This window comes from Falco punctatus (genome assembly GCF_963210335.1).
Source record: "Falco punctatus genome assembly, chromosome: 1".
Taxonomy (NCBI): domain Eukaryota; kingdom Metazoa; phylum Chordata; class Aves; order Falconiformes; family Falconidae; genus Falco; species Falco punctatus.
The window spans coordinates 17,386,697-17,410,731 of NC_137580.1; the positions used below are offsets into that span (position 1 = coordinate 17,386,697).

At 44.5% G+C, this 24,035-nt stretch overlaps 1 protein-coding gene across 6 annotated transcripts in view; it reads right to left on the bottom strand.

The window, feature by feature from the left end:
* Positions 1 to 318: 318 nt before the first annotated feature.
* Positions 319 to 24,035, bottom strand: part of AFF1 (ALF transcription elongation factor 1) — a 121,460-nt gene continuing 97,743 nt past the window's right edge. For 4 of the 6 annotated variants that reach the window (XM_080409389.1, XM_080409388.1, XM_080409387.1 and 1 more), the window contains 15 exons: positions 22,705 to 22,759; positions 22,542 to 22,579; positions 20,942 to 21,098; positions 17,370 to 18,269; positions 14,356 to 14,453; positions 10,638 to 10,857; positions 9,519 to 9,607; positions 8,476 to 8,551; positions 7,497 to 7,633; positions 6,209 to 6,280; positions 5,485 to 5,578; positions 5,339 to 5,382; positions 3,741 to 3,967; positions 836 to 970; positions 319 to 539 (listed from right to left, as the gene is read on the bottom strand). In XM_080409389.1, coding sequence (XP_080265515.1) covers positions 529 to 539; positions 836 to 970; positions 3,741 to 3,967; positions 5,339 to 5,382; positions 5,485 to 5,578; positions 6,209 to 6,280; positions 7,497 to 7,633; positions 8,476 to 8,551; positions 9,519 to 9,607; positions 10,638 to 10,857; positions 14,356 to 14,453; positions 17,370 to 18,269; positions 20,942 to 21,098; positions 22,542 to 22,579; positions 22,705 to 22,759 — 2,353 coding nt within the window. In that variant the 3' untranslated portion in view covers positions 319 to 528. The remainder of the gene's footprint in view (positions 540 to 835; positions 971 to 3,740; positions 3,968 to 5,338; positions 5,383 to 5,484; positions 5,579 to 6,208; positions 6,281 to 7,496; positions 7,634 to 8,475; positions 8,552 to 9,518; positions 9,608 to 10,637; positions 10,858 to 14,355; positions 14,454 to 17,369; positions 18,270 to 20,941; positions 21,099 to 22,541; positions 22,580 to 22,704; positions 22,760 to 24,035) is intronic. The other 2 variants (XM_080409390.1, XM_080409392.1) reach the window with 2 other exon arrangements.

Genomic DNA, 24,035 nt, shown 5'->3' on the forward strand with positions numbered 1-24,035 from the left:
ACCACACACTCAGCCCTCAGGGGAGGGATGTTCCTCCACCACAGAAGAGAGGCAGAGCTGTTTCCAGCCACACCTGGTCACTTTGCCACCCCAACTGTGTTTGGCTTACACTTACAAGGCTTAAACCAAACAAAACCACAAGGAACACAGTTCAAGTGCTAAGGACATGTGTGTGCATGAGCGCATGGCAAGGAAGAGGACCAAAGCAGCGATGGCTTAGAAAGTGAACTTGCAGCACTGAATGCAGTGGCTTCTCTCTATTCTCAGGACAGCAGCTGGTGGACAAATGCAAGAGGGTGAGGTTGGAAAGCAGGCAAGGCAGACAACTTTTTTGTTTTTATTGTAACAGAACATTGTTCGATCCTATGGGGTTGCTACTTGCCATCTCAGGAACAAAGACACCAAAGATTGCATCTGTGCTTGCAAAAAAACACATCTTCCGGGAACACAACTGTTGCAGACTGTGGGATGTTGCATAATAACTTCTGGAGGCAGATTTCCTTCTTGTCGGCACTTCTTCACGTGTGATTAGTGTCCTGCTGGTTATTCATAATAGAAATGTTTATAGACCATCAATACATTAGGCCATTCAGACAATTCATTGCACTTCGTTGTTTTAAAGGAAGGTGCCATCAATGCTGAGGCTTTCCTCCATCTCTTCTTTTTCAAGGCAGCAAAACGCTACCCTGAAAACACAGTTTAAAGTCTTTCCAGTGTAACCAGATCCCTTCCACCTTTTATTTTCCCTTGCAGGTGCTTTGTATCCAACAAATTCAACAAATGTAACTGTTTATGAGGTTTCGAAAGTGCAAAAAAGTTAAAGGTACTTAATCACCTGAAGCACCAGTTGAAGGCGCAGTTGTTTCCAGTCTCAGCCAGTGTAAACCCTGTCTAACGTAGTGTATCAGTTCGGTCATGTGACTGCTCAGTGTCAGAGTGCAGGTCACTGAGCTGAGTTCAGCAAAAAACTCTGGAAAAAAGGGGAGGGAAAGAGAAAACATTTGTTGGTTTCAAGCAACAGGCATGTCTGACAGCGAGGAGCAACGACAGCAGTGCACTGTCAGTTGGCAAGTCCCGTTAAACACATTGCTAACGCGGAGAGCTCAGCAATATTGAAGGCTAGGAGGTGTTAACAAGCATACTAGGCAGCACACGAAAAGAAAAAGTACTCACACATGCGTACACACACTGAACCACCTCCTCAAGCGCTTGCTTTAAAATGACATCGAGACTCCATGGTACATGGGGAAAGTTTGGGTGTTCACACCCCAGACCCTGCCGTGTGCTTCCCCCAGATTTTAAACAGGCCAAATCTGAGTATCTTTCTGAGCAATGCCTGGAAACACACACAGCTGTCATCAGGCTGGTCCCTTTCCTTCATCCGTCCTCCAGCTCTGAAGACATCATTTCTCAACTTGAATAGATTTAAAAATGTGTACAGCTTGCCAGGCTATACAGCTTTGATTTGGGTTGCTTACGGCTGGGCACGTCAGGTGAATTTAACAGAGTCCTCCTAGCCTGCCACCAACTTAGGCACCGCATTCCTCCTCCCACACAGGCAGGAGATGGCTCTTGCAGCGTATCTGAACCCACTGGGAGGTGCTGGCAGGCACCCTGCTCTGTGCTGGCAATCTTCCGTGCAGGTGACAGCAAGCGATGGGAAATTATCGCACCTATTCCTTTCCAGTAACCTTTCCTAGACATTCTTGCATGACTTGCCTTCCAGCGACATGGGCTCGTCCCAGTCCCTCCAACCTCAATTGTGTTGACAAGTACCTTTGCAGAAACTGGTTGTTCTCAGCTCTTTTTTTTTTTTTTTTTTTTAAATTATTACACACACAAATTGAACCCGGAGGCTGAAAACTTCTGCTTGGCTGTGCAAGGAACTCTTCAGAAGCAAGAGTGCACAACACTTTCATGCTAATACTTCCTAATTCAGAAGCAGAGAACACACTTCCCTTGATTCTCCTGCTTTTGTTTACAAAACAGGTATCCATTCCCTCCACGGGAAACAGAAGAGCTGTAAGTAGAGACAAAGAGTCCAAAGCCCCTGCCTGAGCAAACAGAAGATAATCTGATCTGTGACCACAGCACTGTGTGAAAGGAGAGTAACTTCGTATGTACCTCATGAGTGACTTCACATGCAACCTCAGCTTGTCCTCGCTGTGGAAGATAAGAGGCTAGAAGACAACCTGTTACAGCCTCATGATCCATGGTGCTGCTCTGAATTAGGGCAAGGAGCTGGGTCCTGCCCTGGAAGCACCTGGTTAGGGACCCACCAGAAAGCACTTCAGCTCTGCACAAGTGACCTGGACATCAGTTACAACTAACTGCTTTTCACTAGCTTCAGACTTCCTTGTTTAAGGGAACTCGATAGCTGAAGGCCACTGCTTTTTCTTTTTCTTCTTATGTCCTGTGAATTGCATACAAAAATCAAGGGTGTGGCCTTTTTTTTTTTAGTTTTAAGTACTCCTCTTCCGTACCTCTTTGCATCTCTATCTTACACTGAACGTCAACAAGTTCCAGTTCTAAAACTCCTCCACTGTCCTGGAAAGTGACAACAACTGCCAACCCTACATGAGTATTTACCGTCCTCCTGCACAGATCCACTCCCCTGGGAGTATTTACTACCCCAGTCATCATTTCCCTACATTAAAACGGCAACACAGAGCAGGTTTTGCATTTAGTCTTGACTGATGGAAGATTCTGCTCAGGCTGCCCTCCCACAGGCTTTCCTCCATGACTTACTCCTGTGGCTTACCAGCAGCATCCACCGCTCCTTCTACGTGACAGTCTTTTATCAGCCTTTTGAGGATATAATCCAAAACACTACACATGAATTGCTGCTGCGAGCACAGATTTGCTCAGAGGACAGCCAACAACTGGAGTTGCTCTATTCAAAGGTGACTTGCAAAGCCTTTTGAATTTCAGCAGCTGGCTCAGCATGAGTATTTTTACAGCCCTCCAACAATTCAGCCAGGCATATCGTGCTTATTTTCTTTTAAAAGTTTGCTGACAGATTGTGCCAATACATCCCTTTGCCACAGTAACTCACAAAACTTGAGTTTTATGAAAAATGACACTGCAAATGCCATGTGGGATTGGCAGGTCGCAGACTGAACCGGACCCACTCTAGGGCTTTTGCTTATTCACCACTGCTTGTACCACAGGACAATACAACATTTTTAACAGCAAAACTGTAAAATAAAAAAAAAAGTAGCAGCAATTTTAGGAAATGTTACTGGCAAATACATGACCAGTGCCCAGCAAGGACTCCAATTCAAGTGCTGCTCAGCTTCTCAGTTAGGAGAGTAGGCAGTTCCACCCTTTTCAAGACAAAACTACCTGGAAGTTTGACAAAAACTGAAACACAAGGCTACAGGCCAAAAAGCTGCTTTTAACGAAGGTGAACCAACTCAGAAAAACTAAGCACCCCAAAGGGGAAAAAAAACATGCTTCTTGTGTTATTATGAAGCAAGCTGGCTGGTTTCCTGTACTTGATACCCTCATCCCTAAGCTCTTAGATGTTTGAGGATGCCAAGACAACCTTTTAATTGGAACACTCATCAATATATCACCATCAAGGACCTCTGCCAGTAATCTGTCAATATGAAAGATGTCTATTTCAACATATTTAATGCTATGATCTTTAGGTATGGCATTTGCTACACTAAGCGTTAGGATTTGCATACATACAACCACAACACATGAAACAGAAAAGACAGAGGACAAAACCTTACCCTTATTCTTCCTGGCCAGTTCATCAGCCTGTTCCCAAATATTATAGGCATAGAGGACACAGGAAGTGATGTTGACGTAGGAATAAGTGGTGCTTGGGACGTAAGAGGGGACAGTGACTGAAGAGCCAGTGCTGTTGCCACTGTGGTTGCTAACTTTCGATCCAGGCTGAGAACTCATAGAACTGGCAGGGGAAGGCATTGGAGGAGGAGAAGGCATGCCTGTGCTTCTGCAGGAGAAAGAAACACAGTCACGAACATTTGTTTAACTTCAGAGTTACAAGCCTTGCCACAAGACAGTCTTATGCCAGGAGCTAGCTGGTATCATCCAGGCCTGCAGGAGCAAAGTGTTGAAAAATCAAGTTGTGTTCAGCTACGTAACAAGTAACTTAACTTCAAAAACCTTGGCCTTGCACTTGAAGGAATTTGTGACTCTAGGACTCCCCTAAACAAAAGAAAATGTGGGACCAGACATCAGAAAGGGACACCCGTCCACCTTTCAAAATCTAAACCTACTTGTGAAAGCCTTCACCAGATTATCTAGATACTTTTTCCTAATGACTTCCATTTCAGGCACACTGAAGCTCTCCACCTGTGGGGGCTGGAGCTTTCTGACGGCTAGTCAAAGCAGCCAGGTCAGCCTACACACGCTTATTTATAGTCCTAGGGAAGCTAAATGCGGTCAGCTGCCCACCTCCCAGACACAGGCTGGCTTCATCATATCACTTCACCCCCACCACTTCAACCAACCTAATTTTAGTCACTGGTGTGGAGGGCTTCCACCACCGCTCTTGGGAGACCCATTTAGCTCCCCATAAACTGTAATGTGCAAGGCAGCAGAAAAATAACTGGAATTTCAGCATCACTACTGAAGACCAAATAAACCTCTCTCAACCGCAGAGTTTAAAAGGGACAGATGTGGAGCTGGGTAACTATCTGCCAAATGCAATTACCACAGGACAAACTTTTTTTTACTCATTGTAATTAAAACACAGGCAGAGTCTGCTGGGCCCTGGGTCATCAAACACTTAAACGACAGCTTGCCTTTTACTTTTGCTGCCACATACACAGCAACACTGCAGCAGATACACAGAAAGGACAAAATACTCAGTAACTCATAAATTAGAAAATGAGTTTATTTTTCTTAATTGGCAACTGAGCTAAAGAGAAAATACTGAAGTGTCACCTCAAAGTTATGCTACTGCAGGGTGAAGGCATAATCCTACTGGACAGTGGCCAGGGAGCTGGGGATGGTATCCCGTTAAGTCTCAAGGGACCTCTAACAGAACAAAGATGAAAACAACAGGGACTCTGAAACAGCAAATGATGACATCTTCCTTGCTCCTCTGGTGGAGAACTGCTCTGCCTGATACACAGCAACTCTGGGCCACCTAACAAAAAGCCCCACTCTTTCCTACAAGAAAAGACAGGCAAGAGAAACCAAAACCATACTGATGCCCCCTAACAGTACGTTTTCAGGTGGCAAGAAAGTGTGTGTGGTGAAGCACTCTCAAAAGCAGCTTGCAACTCAAACACGTTGGCTACTGTTTTCACTCATGCCCTTATAGACACATTACAGCAAATATATTTTCAAATCTTACCTTGCAGCATATGAACAAGGTGCTTGCGTTAATTTGGAAGAAGTCTGCAACAAGGAACAGAACTCTTGTTAAGTCTGAGCTATTCAGCCAACATCAGTAATCATCACAGCCACCCAGCTGGCAGCTTAGTAATACATGTGCCCTACCTTGAAGTATTCATTCAGGATCTTGCAGTCCTTCAGTACAATCTCTTTTTTGTAACGGAACAGTGCCATGTGCAGAATGGCCTGGCAGCGCAGGCTGTGAACAGAAACACACACAAGTGTCAGTGTCTGTGCCTGCTGGCCTGCCCAGCAGTCATCAGCCTTGTGGGACAGAGGCAGGCACACCTCAGCTGGACTGCAAAGTCAAGAAAGCTCAGAATTTCTCCCTCTTCTGCTCATCTTAAAAAAAAAAAAAAAAAAGTGTAAAAAAATTGCAAGGGGAAAAAAAAAAAAACCAACCCACCAAGGAAGGGCTATGGCTGGTCTTCTATATAAACAGGTGCCCAGCCTCTTAAAGAGGTGCCACAGGCTGAGTAAGCCCCCATCCCAAAGTGCCTCGGCTATGTTCAGCTACAGCTTCAGTTACACGGCTCAAACACAGGCAGCCAAATCGCATTCTTTCACCTTAGGTGAAAGCCCTTATGCACTCTCAGGTTACCAGCAGATCAAATTTTAGAGCCTGTGCCTTCCATGTGTGGTCCCTTTGTGATGTCCCAGCTCACTTTAGAGATGTTCCAGGTTCACTCTGGCTTTTATATTGTGCTTTTTTTTTTCCCCTTGCAGAACTCTTTGATTCCCACTTAACTCCTTTGCCCCTGAAAGTAATGGGTTTTTCACTCTATTAAGTCTAAAAACAGAATAAGGCGGCACAGAAAAAGTTACGCACCATAACACGGCAAAGATTTTGTCATATGAAGTTGCTGTGGCTTCCACAACGAATTTCAATGTCATGGTGAATCTAAGGAAACAAAATAAACATTTTTTTTGTTTAAATAAAAGAATCCTGTCAGCCATCGGTGCACTGAAGTCCTACTGTTTATGAAAAACCAGTGCATGCTGTTATCTCAAACACTGGTCCCCAAAGTCAGGAAATCTGCCCTAAGTTCTTAGTCCTGGCACCAAGTGCTTTGTATGATCTTGAGCAGAGGACTGTGTCTCCAAATGCCTTGTTTTCCACGCAGTGGGAACAGATGTGGCTTCCTTAAGTGACTCACTCTCCTCTTACCCTGACTGATTAAAGGGCAAGACCTCTACAAGTAGATGCCCCCTGGGGGCCCACCTACAGTCCTGGGGCTCAGAAAAGGCGCCACCACTACTGAAGGTGAAGTAATTCAAGTGTTTCTGGACAGGACAGACATCTTAGGGGACACATTTCTTTTCACAAAAAGCGAACAAGCAAATCGCCTTTTTGAAAACAAAGCCTCAACAGCATCTTAGAACTACAGTCCGTCAAGACCAGAAAGCAAACAATGTAATGCAAAAAGTTTGAAGCCTACCACAAAAAAACCACAGACAGCTGTTTCAGCTCTACATCAAATCAGTTTTCAAAAACACGCACATAACCTGTAATTTCAATATGAATAAACTGATACCTGTTTCTCTTCTATCCAATACATGGTTCCTTGGGTTGCGCTGCCCGTATGTGTCATACTACCTACTATGGCTGTGAAACTAAATGGGGACCAGTTGCTGAAAGAAACCCCAATAACGCATACTGGTAGAAAGGCACATGGGACAAGCCAGGAAAATCTGCCTTCAATCGAGCTGCAAGACTTTTGGGGTACAAAGCGTTCTTCCACGCACTAAACTGTTGCTTTGCTTTTTTTAACTGAAATACTCCTGAGCTCACACACAAAAGTAACTTTTTTTAGATCTGGATAAAATAAAACTTCCTTCACGTCCTTAACTGTCATAACCAGTGTCCTCCGGCGTACCTCAGCTGCGAGGCTCAAATGCTGAGGAGGACATGGTGCCTACTTCTTCTGATAAGCAATGCTGAAACATTTCAAAGGATGTCTTTGGTGCCTATGGATGGTCTGTCTTGTGCTTGTACAGCAACCCAAACTCTGCTCCATGGTGGGAATCCAGAGCTGCCACAGTTGCAAACGAGCAATGCAATTAACTCTTCCCCTCCAGACGCAATGCCTAATCATCACACTTTGAAAAATGCTTACTTGATGAGCTCTATGGTGTCGCTGACTATGCTGTAAGCTGATTTTGGTGCTGTTGCATCCGATTCCAAGGCAATCCCATATGCAATGAAGGAAAGGGCAGCATCTAGGTACTGATAGGCCCTTGCAGTCTTGCTGGTCTATTGGGAAGAAAATTCTCATTTTTAGACTACGACAAAAACTACTTCTCTCCAGTGTACCTGAATACCTTTTTTCTCCCTAGTTAGGCAGGATTTGAAGAAAGAAAGAGATGCAAGTCAGGCCTCTGGGTGATAATTAAAGGGTCCTCTGCAGAACCTCTCATGTGGTCCCAGTCATCAGCTTTGTGTGCTCTGGCTATTTGTATTTCTTCCTCTTGTTCAATAAGTTACTCAAGGAAACCATTATCTTCACATTTTTTGGATATTACTGTCTGGTCTTGGAGGCCTGCCTTGTGAGAGGCAGATGGGGCCTTCCCACCGCAGTATTCCCTCATTTATTTTCACAGGTAAACGACAAGTAGCAAATATACATTATCTGACTGAGCCATATATAATTAGCAAAAAACTGTGTTCACCCATGCATGCTGTTAAACAGCACATAGCAGAAAAAGCCAGTTACATTGCATAGGACACTTCCAAGTCTCGTTCACCAGCAATACAATTACTGTCAGATCCTGACATTGCAGAGTAAACTGTCTTAAAACTGTTCCATCTGCCTTCCAAGGACTTTGTGATAGTTCTGCAAAGCAAACAGGCCTGCTAACCTCAGAGGATGTAGGATCTGAATCCTATCCTCTAGGCACATTCTCTAGATGTGTTTCTAACAAAATGCAATGTCTGAACATTTGGCAAATAAAGACAGCCTCCCCACATGAACTGAACATACTCCAGGTACGGAGTACGGATGTAATGTTAGCCCGCAAATCTTACTCACATGCATGCAGGTATCGGGTCCAAATGCAAGAGCTGGTTGGCATTTCTAGCACAGGGCCAGGACTTACCATTTTATCAGCTTTGTGCTTCAGCCTCTTGGCCTCGTCCATGTAATACTCCACTGGATGCTGTCTGGATTGGGGACTGAGAGAGAAGAAACAGAAAACAGAGAAAAAGGGTAGGTTAATTATCAGTTTAACCTTCACATCTAGAGGATGCTATGAGTCCAAACATCCTTTTTTGGTAAGCCTGTTACAGCCTTATCAAACACAGATTACAACTATAATAGTTTCTAAGAGAATGTTGTCTGTACATTCAAAAACAGCTGAATGAACAGATAAAATGATTTCTTTAAAAAACCGTGTATTAGAGTAAGATTGAAAACCTACATTTTGAATGAAAGACACTGAAGGTTGGGCTACTATGTGGCCAAATTTACTTCTTCGCTCCCCTGCTAAAATAGTAGTTACGTGATCTCCTATCATTCCTCAAGTACAATACCACAAACACGTTTTGATTAAAATATACAGTAAACTCTGCAGTATCACACACATCTCAGACCAAAAGAGCTTGCGTTCCAGTTATTGGCTTGCAAGAGAGATGGTCACCAAGGCTTCTACAGACCTCGGTCTCAATCAACATATAAATGACGATAAAGTTGGACCACACGCGTTTCTGTGCACTGGGATAATCTATTCACCATACAAATGGCACAGAGACACCTGTGCACTAACAAAATGAGCAAGCAGAGAATCATGCCCTCTCAAGAAAAAGTCAGTTGCCTGCCCAGCACCTTGTCACAGAGGAGTATGCCACTTAACAAGAATCAGACAAATCAAAACCCATCACTTGTAGGCAGGTACAAGAGACACGTCCTCTCAAGAGTTAAACGTACGTTATTTCCAGAGTAGCTTCCCTCACACCAAGAACTGTTGTGATGAGACCTTTGCTTTGTGGTGGGTGGGTCCCAGACATGAGAAGGCAGTACAGAGCAGGTCTCAGACATCTCTCCCTCTCTCTCTCTCTTTCCCAAAGTGCTTACTAAGCAGCAGAAGCCAGGGTGGGGTGACTTCAGGAAGTACAGGCATGGGGTGTGAAACAAAAAACTTACTTGTCAAACTTGAGTCGAGGTCTCCTTGGCTTGAAGGCATTTGGCAAAGAAGGCACTGCGAATCTATTTCTGACATTCCCTGCAGATTCCTGAAAAACCACAGAGATAAAGTTGGTTAGAGAGATATGTCTAGACCAATTCCAAAGCCTGGCTTCCCTAAGTATCAAGAAAAAAAATAAATGCTTGTTTGTCCATGGCATAGTCTATTCTTCGGGCTCTCCCCCTCTTCTTACCTTTTTCATCAGCACCTCCTACAATAACAGAAATGGAAACTTGGCTCCTTACCTGACTGCTAGTAAGACTTAATACCATTCAAACTTCTTCCAAGCATGGAGAAATTTAGTAGGTTACCTTGCACAATGGCTAAGGTATCAGTAAAGCTGCAAGCAGCACATTTGTCATGGACACTAGCCAAGGCACAAATGGCTAATATCCATTCACACTTATTTCCAGCTTAAGCACACAGCAATTGCTGATTCTCTATTACTACTGACATCAGCAGGAAAGAGCAAGCAGTTAGAAACCAGCTAACACACCATGCGAAGCCTGGCTTAACACACACATGACAACATCCTAGACCACACACACCCAGCCACCAACCAGTAAATAGCAATGTAACTGAATTTTATAATGCAAAAATTCAAAGATCCAGCTGCAAGGATCATTAGCAATTTTGTAAGCAAGCTATAAAACCTTAACCCAGGTTGCAGTCAAACACACAGGTGGTTTTGTTTCTTATTTTTAAACAATCCACTCTTTCTTTTTGTGAACACACTGATTTTTATACCACTATTGTACTTGCAGTTGCCTACATCAGAAACACTACCATAACCATGATTCTCTTGCCTTTGCTTTTCACATGGTCACCCCTTGTCACTATGTTTCACTGGTAAGATGAAAACGAATGATGGATAATCATCAGAGAAGTTACAACACAGGCTTTTGGGTTAGCAACATACAGTCACAGCCATTAAAGGGGCAAAAATGCTTCAAAGAGCTTTCTCTGGTGGCTGGTTTATCCTCCTTCCTTTTTAATATCCTCAAAGCATGTTTCTAAAGAGAATCACACAGTACCCACGGGTCACAGGAAACATCCCACCAGTTATAATGGATACCTACTTTGATACCATTCGACGACTCCACTTTCTGGTGCTTGGAGAACAAAGGATCCTTGTGGTCGCTCTTGTTCCTGTCAGTGTTATCCATGGCATTACTCTCACTTCTGGGTCTCTTTTGGGGCTTTTTGGTTGACACTGGTGCAGAATGTGCAGAAGATGTGCGTGGCAGTGGTGGATGTAGCGGATCTTTCTTCTGGGTTTCAAATGCAGCTTTTGATGCTCTGGAGGTGAGAAGCAAATTCAGCAATTGGGATAAATACAGTATACATGTAACACAGGGATTTTTTAAAAACAGTTACATCATGTGCCAATTCTGTTTAAATTCCTCTGGAAGTGTGAGGTTACTTTTTAAGATGAAGAATCCACCAAAAGCAAAATGAAATATCAGGTATTTCATTGTCCATTAGATATATCTTTGGCTGCCAACAACATAGAAATGCTTTTCAGGTAGGAATGAGCCTCAGGACTTGCCCGTGGAGTAAAGGCTTGCAACCAGAATGTCCAGATGCTGCAGAGAAGGCAGCCCTCCAACACAGCCCCTTTTCACTGAAAGAGGGAGAAGGGTAATTACAGAGACTAAAATCCCTGCAGCAAATTGCCCAACAAGGCAAATGAACTGTAGCACTGCTTCTCTCTCCCCATTATGGTAGAAGATATCTTCCATGGTCAGAGATACCCTGACACTTGATCCTGTACGTGCTTTGACAGAATTAAACTGAGTTGTTCCTTTAAGACTTGCCAGCTCAACTAGACAACACTTACAAAGTTGAGAGGGTTCAAGTGAGAGAGACTTAAAATGCCGTGCTTTTAAATGGCAGAGACCATCATATTTAATAATACAGTGGCATATCAGATTTTTGATCACCTGAAGTTAGGATTACCAGAGAACTCCAGCAGCAATAAGCAGCACCAAAAAGCTCTGAATCTTGTTTCACTATTGCTCATTTACATCATTTTTATTCAGCCTCTCAAAATTTTCCAAGAAAACACTGAACGGTGAATCCCAACTCATGGACTGCAACGTCAGAAGAGGAGGAAATTAAGTTAAAACCCAGTGAGAAGTGAAAGTGTGATGCTGCACATCCTGCTTCATTCTGCTGCACATAGGACAGTGCTCTTCCTTTTCCTCCAGCCCACTTTTCCCATGGTACAGTCCCTACTTACTGCACACATGCTCCCCAGCTGATGCTCCCCTGACCTGATCCAGAGACCTCTCTCCCAAGAATACATCCTATCCTTCCCACTCTGAGAGCCGGAACACGGTTAACAGGGGTGTTTATTTTCACTGAGAAAAAGGGAGTAATGAACCCCAGAATTAAAGCCCTTCCATTACTACCACAGCCAAAATATCCCTTCACCCAAACAAATGTTAGCCCCAATGTCTCAGTGCTTTAAGACTACGTCAAAGTTTTCTCTGCAGAAAAAAAAAACCAAACCCAACCAACTCATATTGTCAGGACAAACCTCAACACTACATACCAATCCAAGTCAATGCCTCAAATTCAAGCCACAAGCAGGAACTGAATGCAGTAGCCTGTGGCTGATGCACAAACCTCCCCTTCTCAGGAACATGGCCCATCTGAAGCCATGCTCTTGGCAACATTTGCTCTAGCAAAGTCCTAGCCAAAATGCTGGTGGTACACTAGTATGAAAATTATGGGGGTAAATTTCAGGCAGATCTACCAGAAGCACTGCAAATGCTATGCTGGAATAAATGAGGAATTCCTGGCCATAAAGGCCACTTGAAATGCCAGAGAGTGTCATGATTCCAAAGGTACGCTGGCTGCATGTCCGTTAGATCACATACAAAAAAAGACAAAGACAACACGATGATTTTAGCGGAGAAGGGAAATGTTCCCTAACCCTTACCACCTATGTATACAAATCTCTTTTCTGGACTGAGCTTTGCACATTTCACCCCTATACAAATTCAGGTCAGTCACAGTGAAAAGCCTGTTGGCACTGCAACATCTTAGTTTGGTTAGAGAAAGGGCGAGCGGCATATCCACATTCTTCTGGAGCATCCCGCTTCATCCGCCTTGCACAGCAAGGTGAGAAAATAAAGCTCTACAACATCCACCTTGGCGTTCTCAGCTGGGAGAAGACAGGTCCCACCTAGCACAGGTTCTGTGTGCCCCAGCGCTACTCAAAACCTCTAAATGGTGTCAGCAAAAGCAGCTGTAGGAGCTGACAGTCTCAGCATTAACACTTCTTTCATCAGTATCTGTCCAATTAAGAAAACAGCAATGATCACCAAGTCAAAGTTACAGACATGCAGTTACACTTATCCCAATATCCTTTCCCAAGAGGCTGCCTGAACTCTGTCTGCTGTGGACGTGCTTGCTCAGTCATGGGAATGAGAGCCACAGCCTCCAGGCAACATTTTAAACTATTTCACCTGTTTGCAGCAGGAGCCTGAGCAAGCAACTCAACTTGTCTGCACCTCAGCTTCTCCATGTGCAAAACACGTTTACATCACCTTCTCACCTCACAAAGATCAAGAGCCTTACACGCATGGGAAGTATCGTGCATCTGACAGGAAGCTTTCTGCTGCTTCCCATGCAGTGAGAGCCAAACTTCCCCAAAGTAAGTATGGCAGCAGAACCTAGAATGAGGAAGACATGGGCAAACAAAAAGAAGTTCATAGAATCATAGAACGGTTTGGGCTGGAAGGGACCTTCAAAGACCATTTGGTCCAACTCCCTTTTTAAAAGCATTTTAAGGCTAGTTCCACTTCTTACGAAAGCAGAAAGAAATGATACATGAACTCGCAAGCCTTACTCACCTAAAATCATAGAATGGAATCATGTAACAGTTTGGGTTAGAAAAGCCCTTTAAAGATTATCTAGTCCAACCCCCCTGCATGAGAAGGGACTTTTTCAACTAGACGGCAAGTTCTCTTGCCATCCCCTGAAACACCTAAACTATCGTGCAGAACAAGCACACACTACTCCCCACACAACAGCCATCACCTCCCAGATCGTCTAGGACGACCATCTGCTGACAAATTACTACCACTCTAGTTTGGAGAAGGGGAAATGACCCCTGCCTCCCAGCATGCAGGCAGTCTACCATACTGTCTGCAACTTAAACAACATACAATTTTTCTGCACAAACGTATTTCCTCCATCTAGTCTGAAAGACAGCAGTGCAAGCGGTTGCCTACCAGCTTAGAAGAAGCAGTACAGGCACAACTGGCAATTAAACTTCACATGGCATAAAGAGATTTTTTTTGAGCTACATACAATATGTGGATCAGAGCATGCAGCAATAGTAGCTGCAGGATGGACAAGTTCGCATTTAAAATGGTGAAGTCCTCATTTCCATCTCAATGTTAGTAATCAGGACAAATGCCACAACAATCAATGGTTTTGCAGCAGTGCAAACCAAGTACGGGAGACAATCAGCCACGGAAACACCAGCTTATGCTTGAATGATTAGAACCATAATCTTCAACATTAAGAAGGGAGCAACAGATAGGTGACATCCAAGTATCACATCACATCTGCAACAAATAAAAAGCTGAATAAATTACACTCCCATAGCCATGTGGTTGGCTCCAGGATGTAAAGACAAATCTGCAGCGGTTTAAGCTTCAGAAGGCACATTATAAGCAAACTTATGGGTATAAAGACAGGAGACACAGTTCCTCGCTTTAAGCTTCTTACGAAAGACTCAGTTTTATGCATCTTTCTGCCATCCCACCACTGTATACTCACTTCATTTTATTGGAGTCTTTGTTAGCTGAAGACTGCAATGATTTTTTCTTGTTTTCCAATTTCATTTTCTTCCTATCAATCTCCTTCTCCATTTCTTTCTAACAGGAAGAAAAAAAAAATTGCTCAGGTTTTGAAAGTTCAGGTAAAGTACAGACCAACACAGCTAAGTTTGATCAATTCTGATTAAAAAAAGAAAAGATAAGATACTGGAACCGACAAAGTGGAAACTCAGAGCACAGCGGATATAGATTTCAGGCTCACTGACAAGTATCCTAAAACAACATTTTATCTACTTTTGTTTGTGTAGATCAACTGTTTTGTAGTGGCAGGGATGGAACTGCTAAACTTCTTGTAATATTAGTAAAGTGTCTAATAGTAATCAAAATTAAGATGCTTCCATTGCTGAAAATAAAACAATGTGCCTCTTCTGGATGTTGTGTCCCCCCCTGTCGTGTCGTGTCCCCCCCCCCCCCCCCCCCCCCCCGATTTTACAGAAATATATTCAGATTCCTCCTGGCAAAGTCATGAACTACAAGTGATTGTGTTTTGTGATACACCTTACCAAAAGGAAGGAAATAACTGCATTCACAGGAGCATTACATCGCTTAGATTCCCCAGATGTGCAGGGGTTTTATTAACAAGATTTTGATACAGACGAAATTTTAAACAGTCAGTTAAAAATCACTGCCATTGTCTTCTAGAAGAACAAGAACCATTAAGGCAGAGAGGCAATAAATACTAGTTTTTAATTTTACTCCATAGACCTTACAACACAAAGTGTGCAAATCATCAGCTCACCCGAATGAAAAACTTCAGAGTGATGTGCTGCAAGCGAAGAAAACGTAAAGGAAACGGCACTTATCAGTCAGCATTATCCATAGTGTGCCTGGTCATAGCCAAAACCATTCCAGGACTTTCTCTCTCTCTCTCTCTCAAGACTACCTCTAGATTCACGTCGCTGTGAGAGAGCTCAGCAGGCTGCGCTCGGCACAGAGTTTACCTCTGACAGTGCGCTCATGGCAAAGCTTGGGACTCTAGAGACAAAGTTCCAGAGAGTTCCGGACCTAGAGACAAAGCTCCGGAACCTAGAGACAAAACTCCGGAAAGCTCCGGAACCTAGAGACAAAACTCCGGAACCTAGAGACAAATCTCTGGAAAGTTCCAAACCTAGAGACAAAGCTCCGGAACCTAAAGACAAAGCTCTAGAAAGTTCTGGAACCTAGAGACAAAGCTCCGGAAAGTTCTGGAGCCTAGAGGCAAAGTTCCAGAACCTAGACACAAAGTTCCGGAACCTAGATTGTATCATGGAACGGTTTAGGTTCTATGGAACCTTAAAGGTACAGAGCCCCCTGCCATCGGCAGGGACACCTTCCACTAGACCAGTGTCCTTAAACTGTTTCTCAGGTTGAGCTCCATGTGGCCACAGATGATGTCCCACAGCTGTACCTGACCTGCCTGGCTGCAGTGAAGGCCCAGCCTCCAAGGACACTTACACACACTGACACAATACAGGCAGGGAAGCTCCGAGATGGGTTTTCCTGCAGTAAGACAGTCAGACTGCAAGGGAAGACATGTCTAACATCAAATAGCTCCTCTCTTGGGTCACTGAGACAACAGGAGGAGGACAGATTTACTGCCTGTTTTACCTTTCTCCCACTTTCTCTGCAAGGGTGGTGGTGGGGGGGTGCTGCCAGGGTCTCTCAAGTTTCTTCACCATTTCCCTGCTCTTCTCCATTCTCCCCCACAACTATGGGAAGTTCAGAAAAACCCATGTGTGAACCAAGGTTATTCACGCACACATGCTAAGCCATCTGCTCTCTGGGAAGCACCAAAAAGGTACACAAGCACTGAAATACCCACAGCGAGTGCCCATTCACCGTAAGGCCTGCAAGCCAACCCTTTATGCAGCTGAACCAGTGGCTGGAAGCATATTCACAGTTCCCTTTGAGAGTCAGCTTTCCAAAAAACACTTGTGAGCAACTACCATCTCAGTTAAATAAAGGGCTGTCTTGCAATTCAAGGGAAAGCAACTATTATAACTAAAGGACTCCGCAAAGGTGTCTCTGGAAAGCCCCTTACCGGACAGAAGCATCCTTTAAGCATTAGCACCATTGTTAGCACCACAGCAGCTCCAGGGAAAACCAAAGAAGTTTTTTACGTATTTATCCAAGTGCTAGATACAAAGAAGGGTTTAGTGACATTTGTTACTATTGGCAAACCACCCAGTTCAGTTCAAAGCCTACACTTACGGAAAAGCAAAAGACACGAGGCTCCTGCCATCACCCCAGCAGTAACACAGTCCACACCTGCAGAACTTGTCCCTCTGTATGAGCAAGCAATCACAACCATTTGGTGGAAATAATTGATTCCACGTGGGGAAAGAGTTCACTACTCAGGCTGAGGTCACACGGCTAAAGGCAGCGGAAGACCTGAACACGGACAAAACCGAAAACCACAGACCAGGACAGCCTGCGTCGGTTCTCCCTCTGGGCACCGTCACAAACTGCAGGCAAGGTGCTCCCCCACAACTGACATTCAATGGATAGTGCTGATGACTGCACAGCCTGGGGGTGCGTGCTTCAGGTGTCCTGCTGCTTTTAGAGGGGTTGCAGGGGGAGGGGACACCGTAGGCCTGCAAAGCTCTGCTACAGGGGGGCTGGCCAAGCACATGCCGACAGCCTGCTGCCGAGCGCCCCTCCGACAGCGGAGGGCTGGGGCTTTGCTGCCTGAGAAAACTGGTATTTCAAGACAACACAGCAAAAAATGTTTTAACACACGAAAGCATTTGTTAAACAGCTTACAGGGCTTTTCCTTTGCTCAGCAGGGGATTTGTGACCAACAAGAAACATCTGTGGGCAGCTCTGATACGTATTCCCTCTAGAAGTTTGACAAAACCTTTACGGAAGCCTAACGGCTCATCCTCCCAACCTATGAAGCAGAAATGAACTCTGCGTAGGTTTTCCAACCACCCACCTTGGCCCCTGCACAAACCCACCTTCACCTCCACCACTCACCTTCCTCTTTTGAATAGACTTGTCCGGAGGGTCCGTGGTTTTCCTCTCCAAGTTCTGCTTCTTGGCATCAGGGTGTTTCTTGGCCTCTGCTTTCTTCTGGTGACTGCCTTTCTCAGGGACTCGTGACAGGAGAGGGAGTTTTATTTTCACCATGAGGGACTGATGGCTGGAGGAGTCCTGCACTGGCGAGGGCTCCCTGGCAAGCACGGGAAGTTTCTCCTTGTGAAAATCATCTCCGGCCACAGCAGCAGGCCTGTGGTCACTAGTCCTGGTGGGAGTCATGTCCTGGACTTGAGGAAGGGGACTGAGAGCGAGAAGCTCCTGTGTGCTGCCAAACAAAGCATCTCTCATGAGCTTGGGGTCCAAGAAGGGTTTGGCATCGGACTGGTGGGAGCGCTTGTGCTTTCTGTTCTCAGGGGACTCTTCCAGTGCTGGCTTCAGGCCTCTTCTGTCACAGGATTGTGGCCTCCCTTTCGTTTTGACTTTTGGCTTGTCTCTGGAAGACTGGTCTCTGACCTCAAAAGGACCAGGGTCACTCTCCACCTTCAGGCCTCCCTTGGGCTCCTTGTACACTGGGGCCTTACCAGGCTTTTTGATACCCACAGTCTGCCTGGGTGGGGGCTCCTCGGAACACACTGGAGACTTCTGGCAGCTGTGTTTGGTTGGAAGATCAGTGTCCTGAGGAGCGTTGGCCTCCTGGCTGGAGCTCTCCTGATGAGGCTCCCTCAGCTCAGCCTGCTGGTGGAAGGAGTTGCTGCTGGTGCCCTGCCCCTGCTCCTTGCCCTCCTCACGTCCATCCCCTTGGGTATCTTTCCCGAGGCTCTCTGTTGGCACTGCTGGTGGGTTCACCTTGGTCAGCCAGTTGTCGAGCTGCCATTTATTAGATGTTGGTGGGTCAGGCTGCAGACAAAAAGAGAAAGGAAGGATGCAAAACTGATGCTTTTATGGGCTATTTCTACCCTAGCACAGCTTACCAGAACCAAATAAAATTTCCCCTTACTGTTAAAACAGCCTGAAAGTGAAAGACCATGAGACAGTGGAGACATTTTGGCTTGCGCACATCAACACTTACTTCAGAAACACAGACCTCATTTTTGCACAGCGCCAGTCAAACGTGTTGCACAGCACTCCTGGATCTCTGCTAGCCCTACCTGTCACTTAGTAGCAAGAGACCAGTCTACACAAAAGCTTCATCTTCCTTTGCCGCTAATCAACATTGTTGCACAATCAGACACAATGCGTACAGATAGCAGGAGTAGTAACAATGGATTAGGTGCTGTCTTCGCAACGCTTTTGGGAAGTTACTTGCACACACACAAAGTTACTTGCTTTCAAAACCAACAAGCCACGCCAGCTATCACATCTCCTTGAAGTCTGACAGGTAGGCTGTGGTTTAACCAAAAGAAAAGCATTTACCGAAAAAAAACCTGTATGGCTAGCACGAAGTCCAGCCTCTTCAGAGTCCCCTGCCTACACAAGCCAACACTCACTTCCCTCTGGGTCAAGCAAGGCATGAGCAACAACCAAGGTCTGAAGGCCTCTGGAGCCATGGTCAGATAACCTAATGAGACTGCTATAAGCGCTGCCTAATTTCACAGTAGTCTGACAAATTAAAAGCAAACCCAGCTAACCCTAAGACAGACAACAGAGCTTGCAAGCTGCATATCGGGGACGTGATTCTCTGAGGCCCATTCTGAGAATACCACATATGTCTCGGCATCACTCAAACATGTCGCTCATTATCTGGGCACCATCAGAGTACAGCTACACACCCGCTCTCGCCAACTCTCCCTGATCACAACTCTCACTTCTGAGAAGAGCCACAACTCTTCCATCAAAAGAGAAAGCCTAGTACATGAGAGGTTTTCCAAGACTAAATAAAGAATCCCTTTTGCTGTGATTTTATCTCTATCCAGACCCAACTCACTGTAGAACACATGGATAAACAAGACATGTCTGCAACAGAGTTTGGTTTTACCACAGGTTTGTAAGTAAAATTAATCCACAAATTCCACTATACTTTTCAGATAACACAAAACTGCTTTGTTTTCATTAGAATTTTCACTTACTAGCCACTGAAGAGCAGCGTTTTTTTGGTCAAACACTAGAAAAACATGGCCAAAAGACTGAGTAAACTTTGGGTTATAATGTAGGTAGCTATCAGACAGTGGCATACTCTGCTCCTTTTCTAGCACTTCTACCATTGGTTATCTCGCTTGTGATCTACACTATCAGACAGGTTTTTATTAAGTTTTCCAAACACAAAGGATAGTAAGAGAATTTCCTGTTTTAAGAACAGAAGGAACTATTGCCTGTAGGTCTTAAAGTCTGTGCTTTTCATGTGAAGAACTGATTACAAACCAACAGCCATGTGTACTAACTTGCTCCTTGAGCATCACAGATGAACTGTTTGCTAGAATAAAAAAAGAATAAAAGGGTCAACGGCAAATAGCTAGCACTTCACTAAAGCAACAAGGATCTTACAGTCTAGTATTTTCAGGACAAACCAGGCAGGATCTGCTAAAAGAGGAGAAGTATAGTATCTGTTTCCTTCCAAAGACACCCACATTGCAGAGGGCAAAGTCTGTAACTGAACTGATGGAGGATAAAGTATATTAGATGTGAACAAAAAGATATGCCTTCTCCAAGGTTGTTTTCTGCACATAAGACTCTCCCTGTTCATGTGCTTCTAATGTAAAAGAAAGGAAAGCTAGGGCCGGGGGAGGTGAGGAGAAATAAATTACAAGGTTTCTGGACTTTATGAGAGCACCTCAAAACTGTCAGCGGATTGGTTTACATCGACTGTGGTCTGCAGGCTACAACCATGCACTTCCCTCTGGCCTGAGAATGTTTTGCAAGCTGGAGGAACTGTTGGAAACTATGGGACACGAGCATTTCTGCAGAAGATTTTTTTTAAAATGCATGGTCTCAATTATGAGACTTTAAGGCACCAAGTTCTGTTTGTTTGCTTTTTCCAACGAAAGTCTCAGAAATGCCAGTACAGCACTATCTGAGCCAAATTCAACAGAAGCAAGTCTAAGCACATTCCAGCCCTTCCTCCAGGTCTGTTCACTTCAGCTGCGATCTAGGAGAAGCTGAATGGTCACTCATGCACAAGAGCTGCAGGGAAGCAGCGGCTCCTCTTAACATATCAGGAAACCAGTCTCACCCTGAGGCAGCCCATAGGCTCGGCACCCAGAAAAGCTGCACGGGCAGAAGCGGCCTGAAACACGCCAGACAAGCCACACTTCTCATCTGCACCTTGCTTGTGTCTCACCAGTGAAGGCACTAATTCCTCCAGGACCGCTAGGCAATGATGTCAAAGGAGAAGGGAGAACGCTTCAAGGTTAGACACATAGAAGCCTAATTATGTTGTTACTAAGGGTTGTTTAAGTAACAAACTCTAGAAGGAAAGCAAAGGGCAAGAAAGGTCTGATGACACGGCAACAACGTCAAGGGGACACCTGAACGATGATGCTATTTCAGGTCTCCTGTCCTGACTTCATTCAAACAGCGAAGAGTCTGAGGCAAGAGGCTGTATTAAGCAGCCTCTACATTTTACGTGCATTCACCTCAGGCGCTGACGCTCTCGGAGGGTCGTTTGCTTCACTGTCACTCGAGCTGCTATCCGTCTCTGAGTCTGAAGAGCTGTCTGAGTCACTGGTGCTCCCTGACTCCGAGCTGCTGGAATGTGCTGATGCCACACTCTCAGGCTGGGACTGTAGGGCACTGCAAGGCCACCATGAGATAAAATTAGAAAGCAGCATGGGTGAGGTTACTTACTTATTACATTGACATGGCAGGATTCAAAAATAAAACTGAAACCCCATGTTTTGGCACTGAGAAGAGAGGGGAGAAGGCCAAGGGAACGCATAGCCATACTCAAACGATACGGCACTGGAATAGAAAAAACCTCTGAAAGCAATAAAACCTTCAATTTCAACCCAGTCAAATATGTAAGTAGGACCTCACTGCTACAGTATGAAGCTGCATTTAGCCAAACCACAGTTTAAAAACCAACCAAAACTGGCAAGTGCTTTTATGAAAGCCCCAAGCCTCAAAAGAAAAATTGCCAATATGGGCTAACAAAGACAGAAATATACATTTCAGGATGGCTTCTCTTTTTTGTATTCTCCCTCTTAAGTTTTCACTTCTCCCTCTGTGTTACTTGGTCAAGGTGCTGTAAGCATTTTGTTAATAGCCACAGCAAGCAGCAGCATTTTTTGCAACAGTTTCTCCCACTCAAAAATGGGATGTCTCCAGCACTGACAGTGGGAGTGGATGGAATTGAGGGAGAGTCATAACTTTTATGCACAGCTTCTTTTTGTTTTGAAATGGGCGTATGAAATCAAAATGTTATTTTTTTATTATTATTTTGAAAACTGGTTTCCCTTGTCAGTATCAACACATTGGTATGATTTTGAGACAAGCTCCTTGCTGATCCAGACTGATACCATGAGAACACTATTTCAAGAGTCTGCAGAGATGCAGGTCATGCCAAGAATGGGCGTGCCCTTCTGCAAGTCTGACTTTGTAGACCATTACCCTGTGCATGAAGAATACAGAAATCCAGGCCAAAATGTAAGTCAGTGCTTTCCTATAGGAAAAACTCCGGCCTTCTCCACCTTTCTTCCTCTAATGCTGGCACGCAGCCATTCAGTCTACCTTGAATATTGCTTCTACCTAACAATAACTGGCAGGAACTGCTTACAATCAGCTGCCTTATCAGGAGGAGCTGAAACAGCTTCCATGAGTCTACCTAAGCCTTTTCTGTTCTTCACCCACTTGGCCATTTTGGGCTTCCTTCTGAACTAAAATGGGACTTGTGCCTCATCCATCACTACTACAACAACTGAAAAATGCCATTAGCTCTAGTGTGGTCTATATATACACTGGTGGAAGGGAAGAGAAGAAGAGAACAGCTGGGGAAATACAGTTCTAGTTCATACGCAAAATCCAGCATGCCTGGATTATTCACTTCTAATTGGAGCTTTCCATAAAACCCCACACAACTAAAGCAAATTTTCAACAGTAGCTTCAGATAGCTAGAAACCAAAGCCTGTATCTACAAGAAAAACCAGGAACCCTTACCCATCTACCCCATAACGAAAAAGTAGTTTCATTTTCCCTCCTTATTTGGTCTAGCTAGCAAATTGGGGAACAAACCTGTACCTTGGAGGAGCAAGTGAAGAAGGTGGCTTTTCAACAACCTGTTTCGTTCACAAAAACAAAAAGGGGGGAGGGGAAAGTTAGCTTTAGGATCTTGGAAGAACACAAGTCATGATGATTTAAAGGGATGTCTGTGTGCCTAGTGTATAAAATATCTAAAACTGACTTGGTCGTCACCACTCTCTTCACTATCACTGAGCTGCAGGTCTTCCTGGAGCAGTCTGAAAGACAACCAGAAGATAAATATCAGCCAAGGCAAACACATTTTCAAGCAGCAGACCCTGAAAAAGACTTGGTTTGCGCCTGCCAAAACAAACCAACTTCCCATTTCATTTTTGAACATTTGACACGCTCAATCTGCTAAACCCTGTCATTACCTAATGAATGATAAAATGGTAATGCACAACCTAGGCATTTTACTGTGATTTCCAACTAATCTCAGGACATTTTGCAACGGAAGTCAGTATTATTGGCTGCCATCTACAGACAACAAAGATGCAGTTTGTGAGAGGAATGCTCATCAACGAAGATTACGTAGCATGCTAAGACAGTACGGTGGGGTGGAAGAAGTCTGATCCTTGTACAGCAACAGACTAGCACGCCATGAGCCTGTACTGGCTCCCCAAGGGGCAAAAAAGCATCGTCTCTGCACCAGAACCTGGGCATGTTCATGCTCTCTCTCTCAGGAGTTACAAATATTTCTTCTGTCACAGGAGTCCTCGTTTTGCTGCTGAAGTCTCCTATCACACACACGTAAGTAAATGTCAAGGTCAAGTCTATCTCCTATTTCTTCTCTACACAATGAACTTAAGGATTCTGCACATCTCAGCAGTTACCGTAACATTGATGTGTTCAGATACCCAAAGCAGTTTACATGTGGGGAGGCACCAACTTTGTTTTACTGTTGCTAGAGTAGAGGGCAAGCTGCCTGTAAATGTTTCCAAAAGCATAATTTTGTTCTCTTGCCTGCAGGTGGTAACTACTGCTTGCAATTTCAATGCATTCCTGAGGTCCTCAAAGGCTGGAAGGGAAGAATTTGTAGGGAGGAACCCAAAGTTCTCCCAGATTGTGATCCCCCCCCCCCCCTTTGGTAATCATGCAGGCACCCCAAAAGGAGTTGGAAAACAAGACAGGCAAACCCCTTGCTACTCAAAAGTATAATGATTCAAATCTTGAAAATAGCTGGAGACTGAACTCCTCAACCCAGAGATTTACGCAAGTGTCTTTCCAAAAATCGTATAAAAAGCCTGGGAACTGAGGCAGTGATTTTAATCAATCGGGTCAAAACTGTTTATTTTGACCTCATTTAAAACTAAAAGCTCTCTGTGAGAAATCTTTCTCATGCCCAACTAGGAAAAATAACCCTCCAACTCCTCATAACACATTTTATAGCAAAAAAACAAATATGAAAATCCCCAGTGAACCACATCACCTTGGAAAATGTGTAGACAAGTCAGTGGTCCCGATGCTTGTTAGGAAAGGGAAAACTATTCAGAC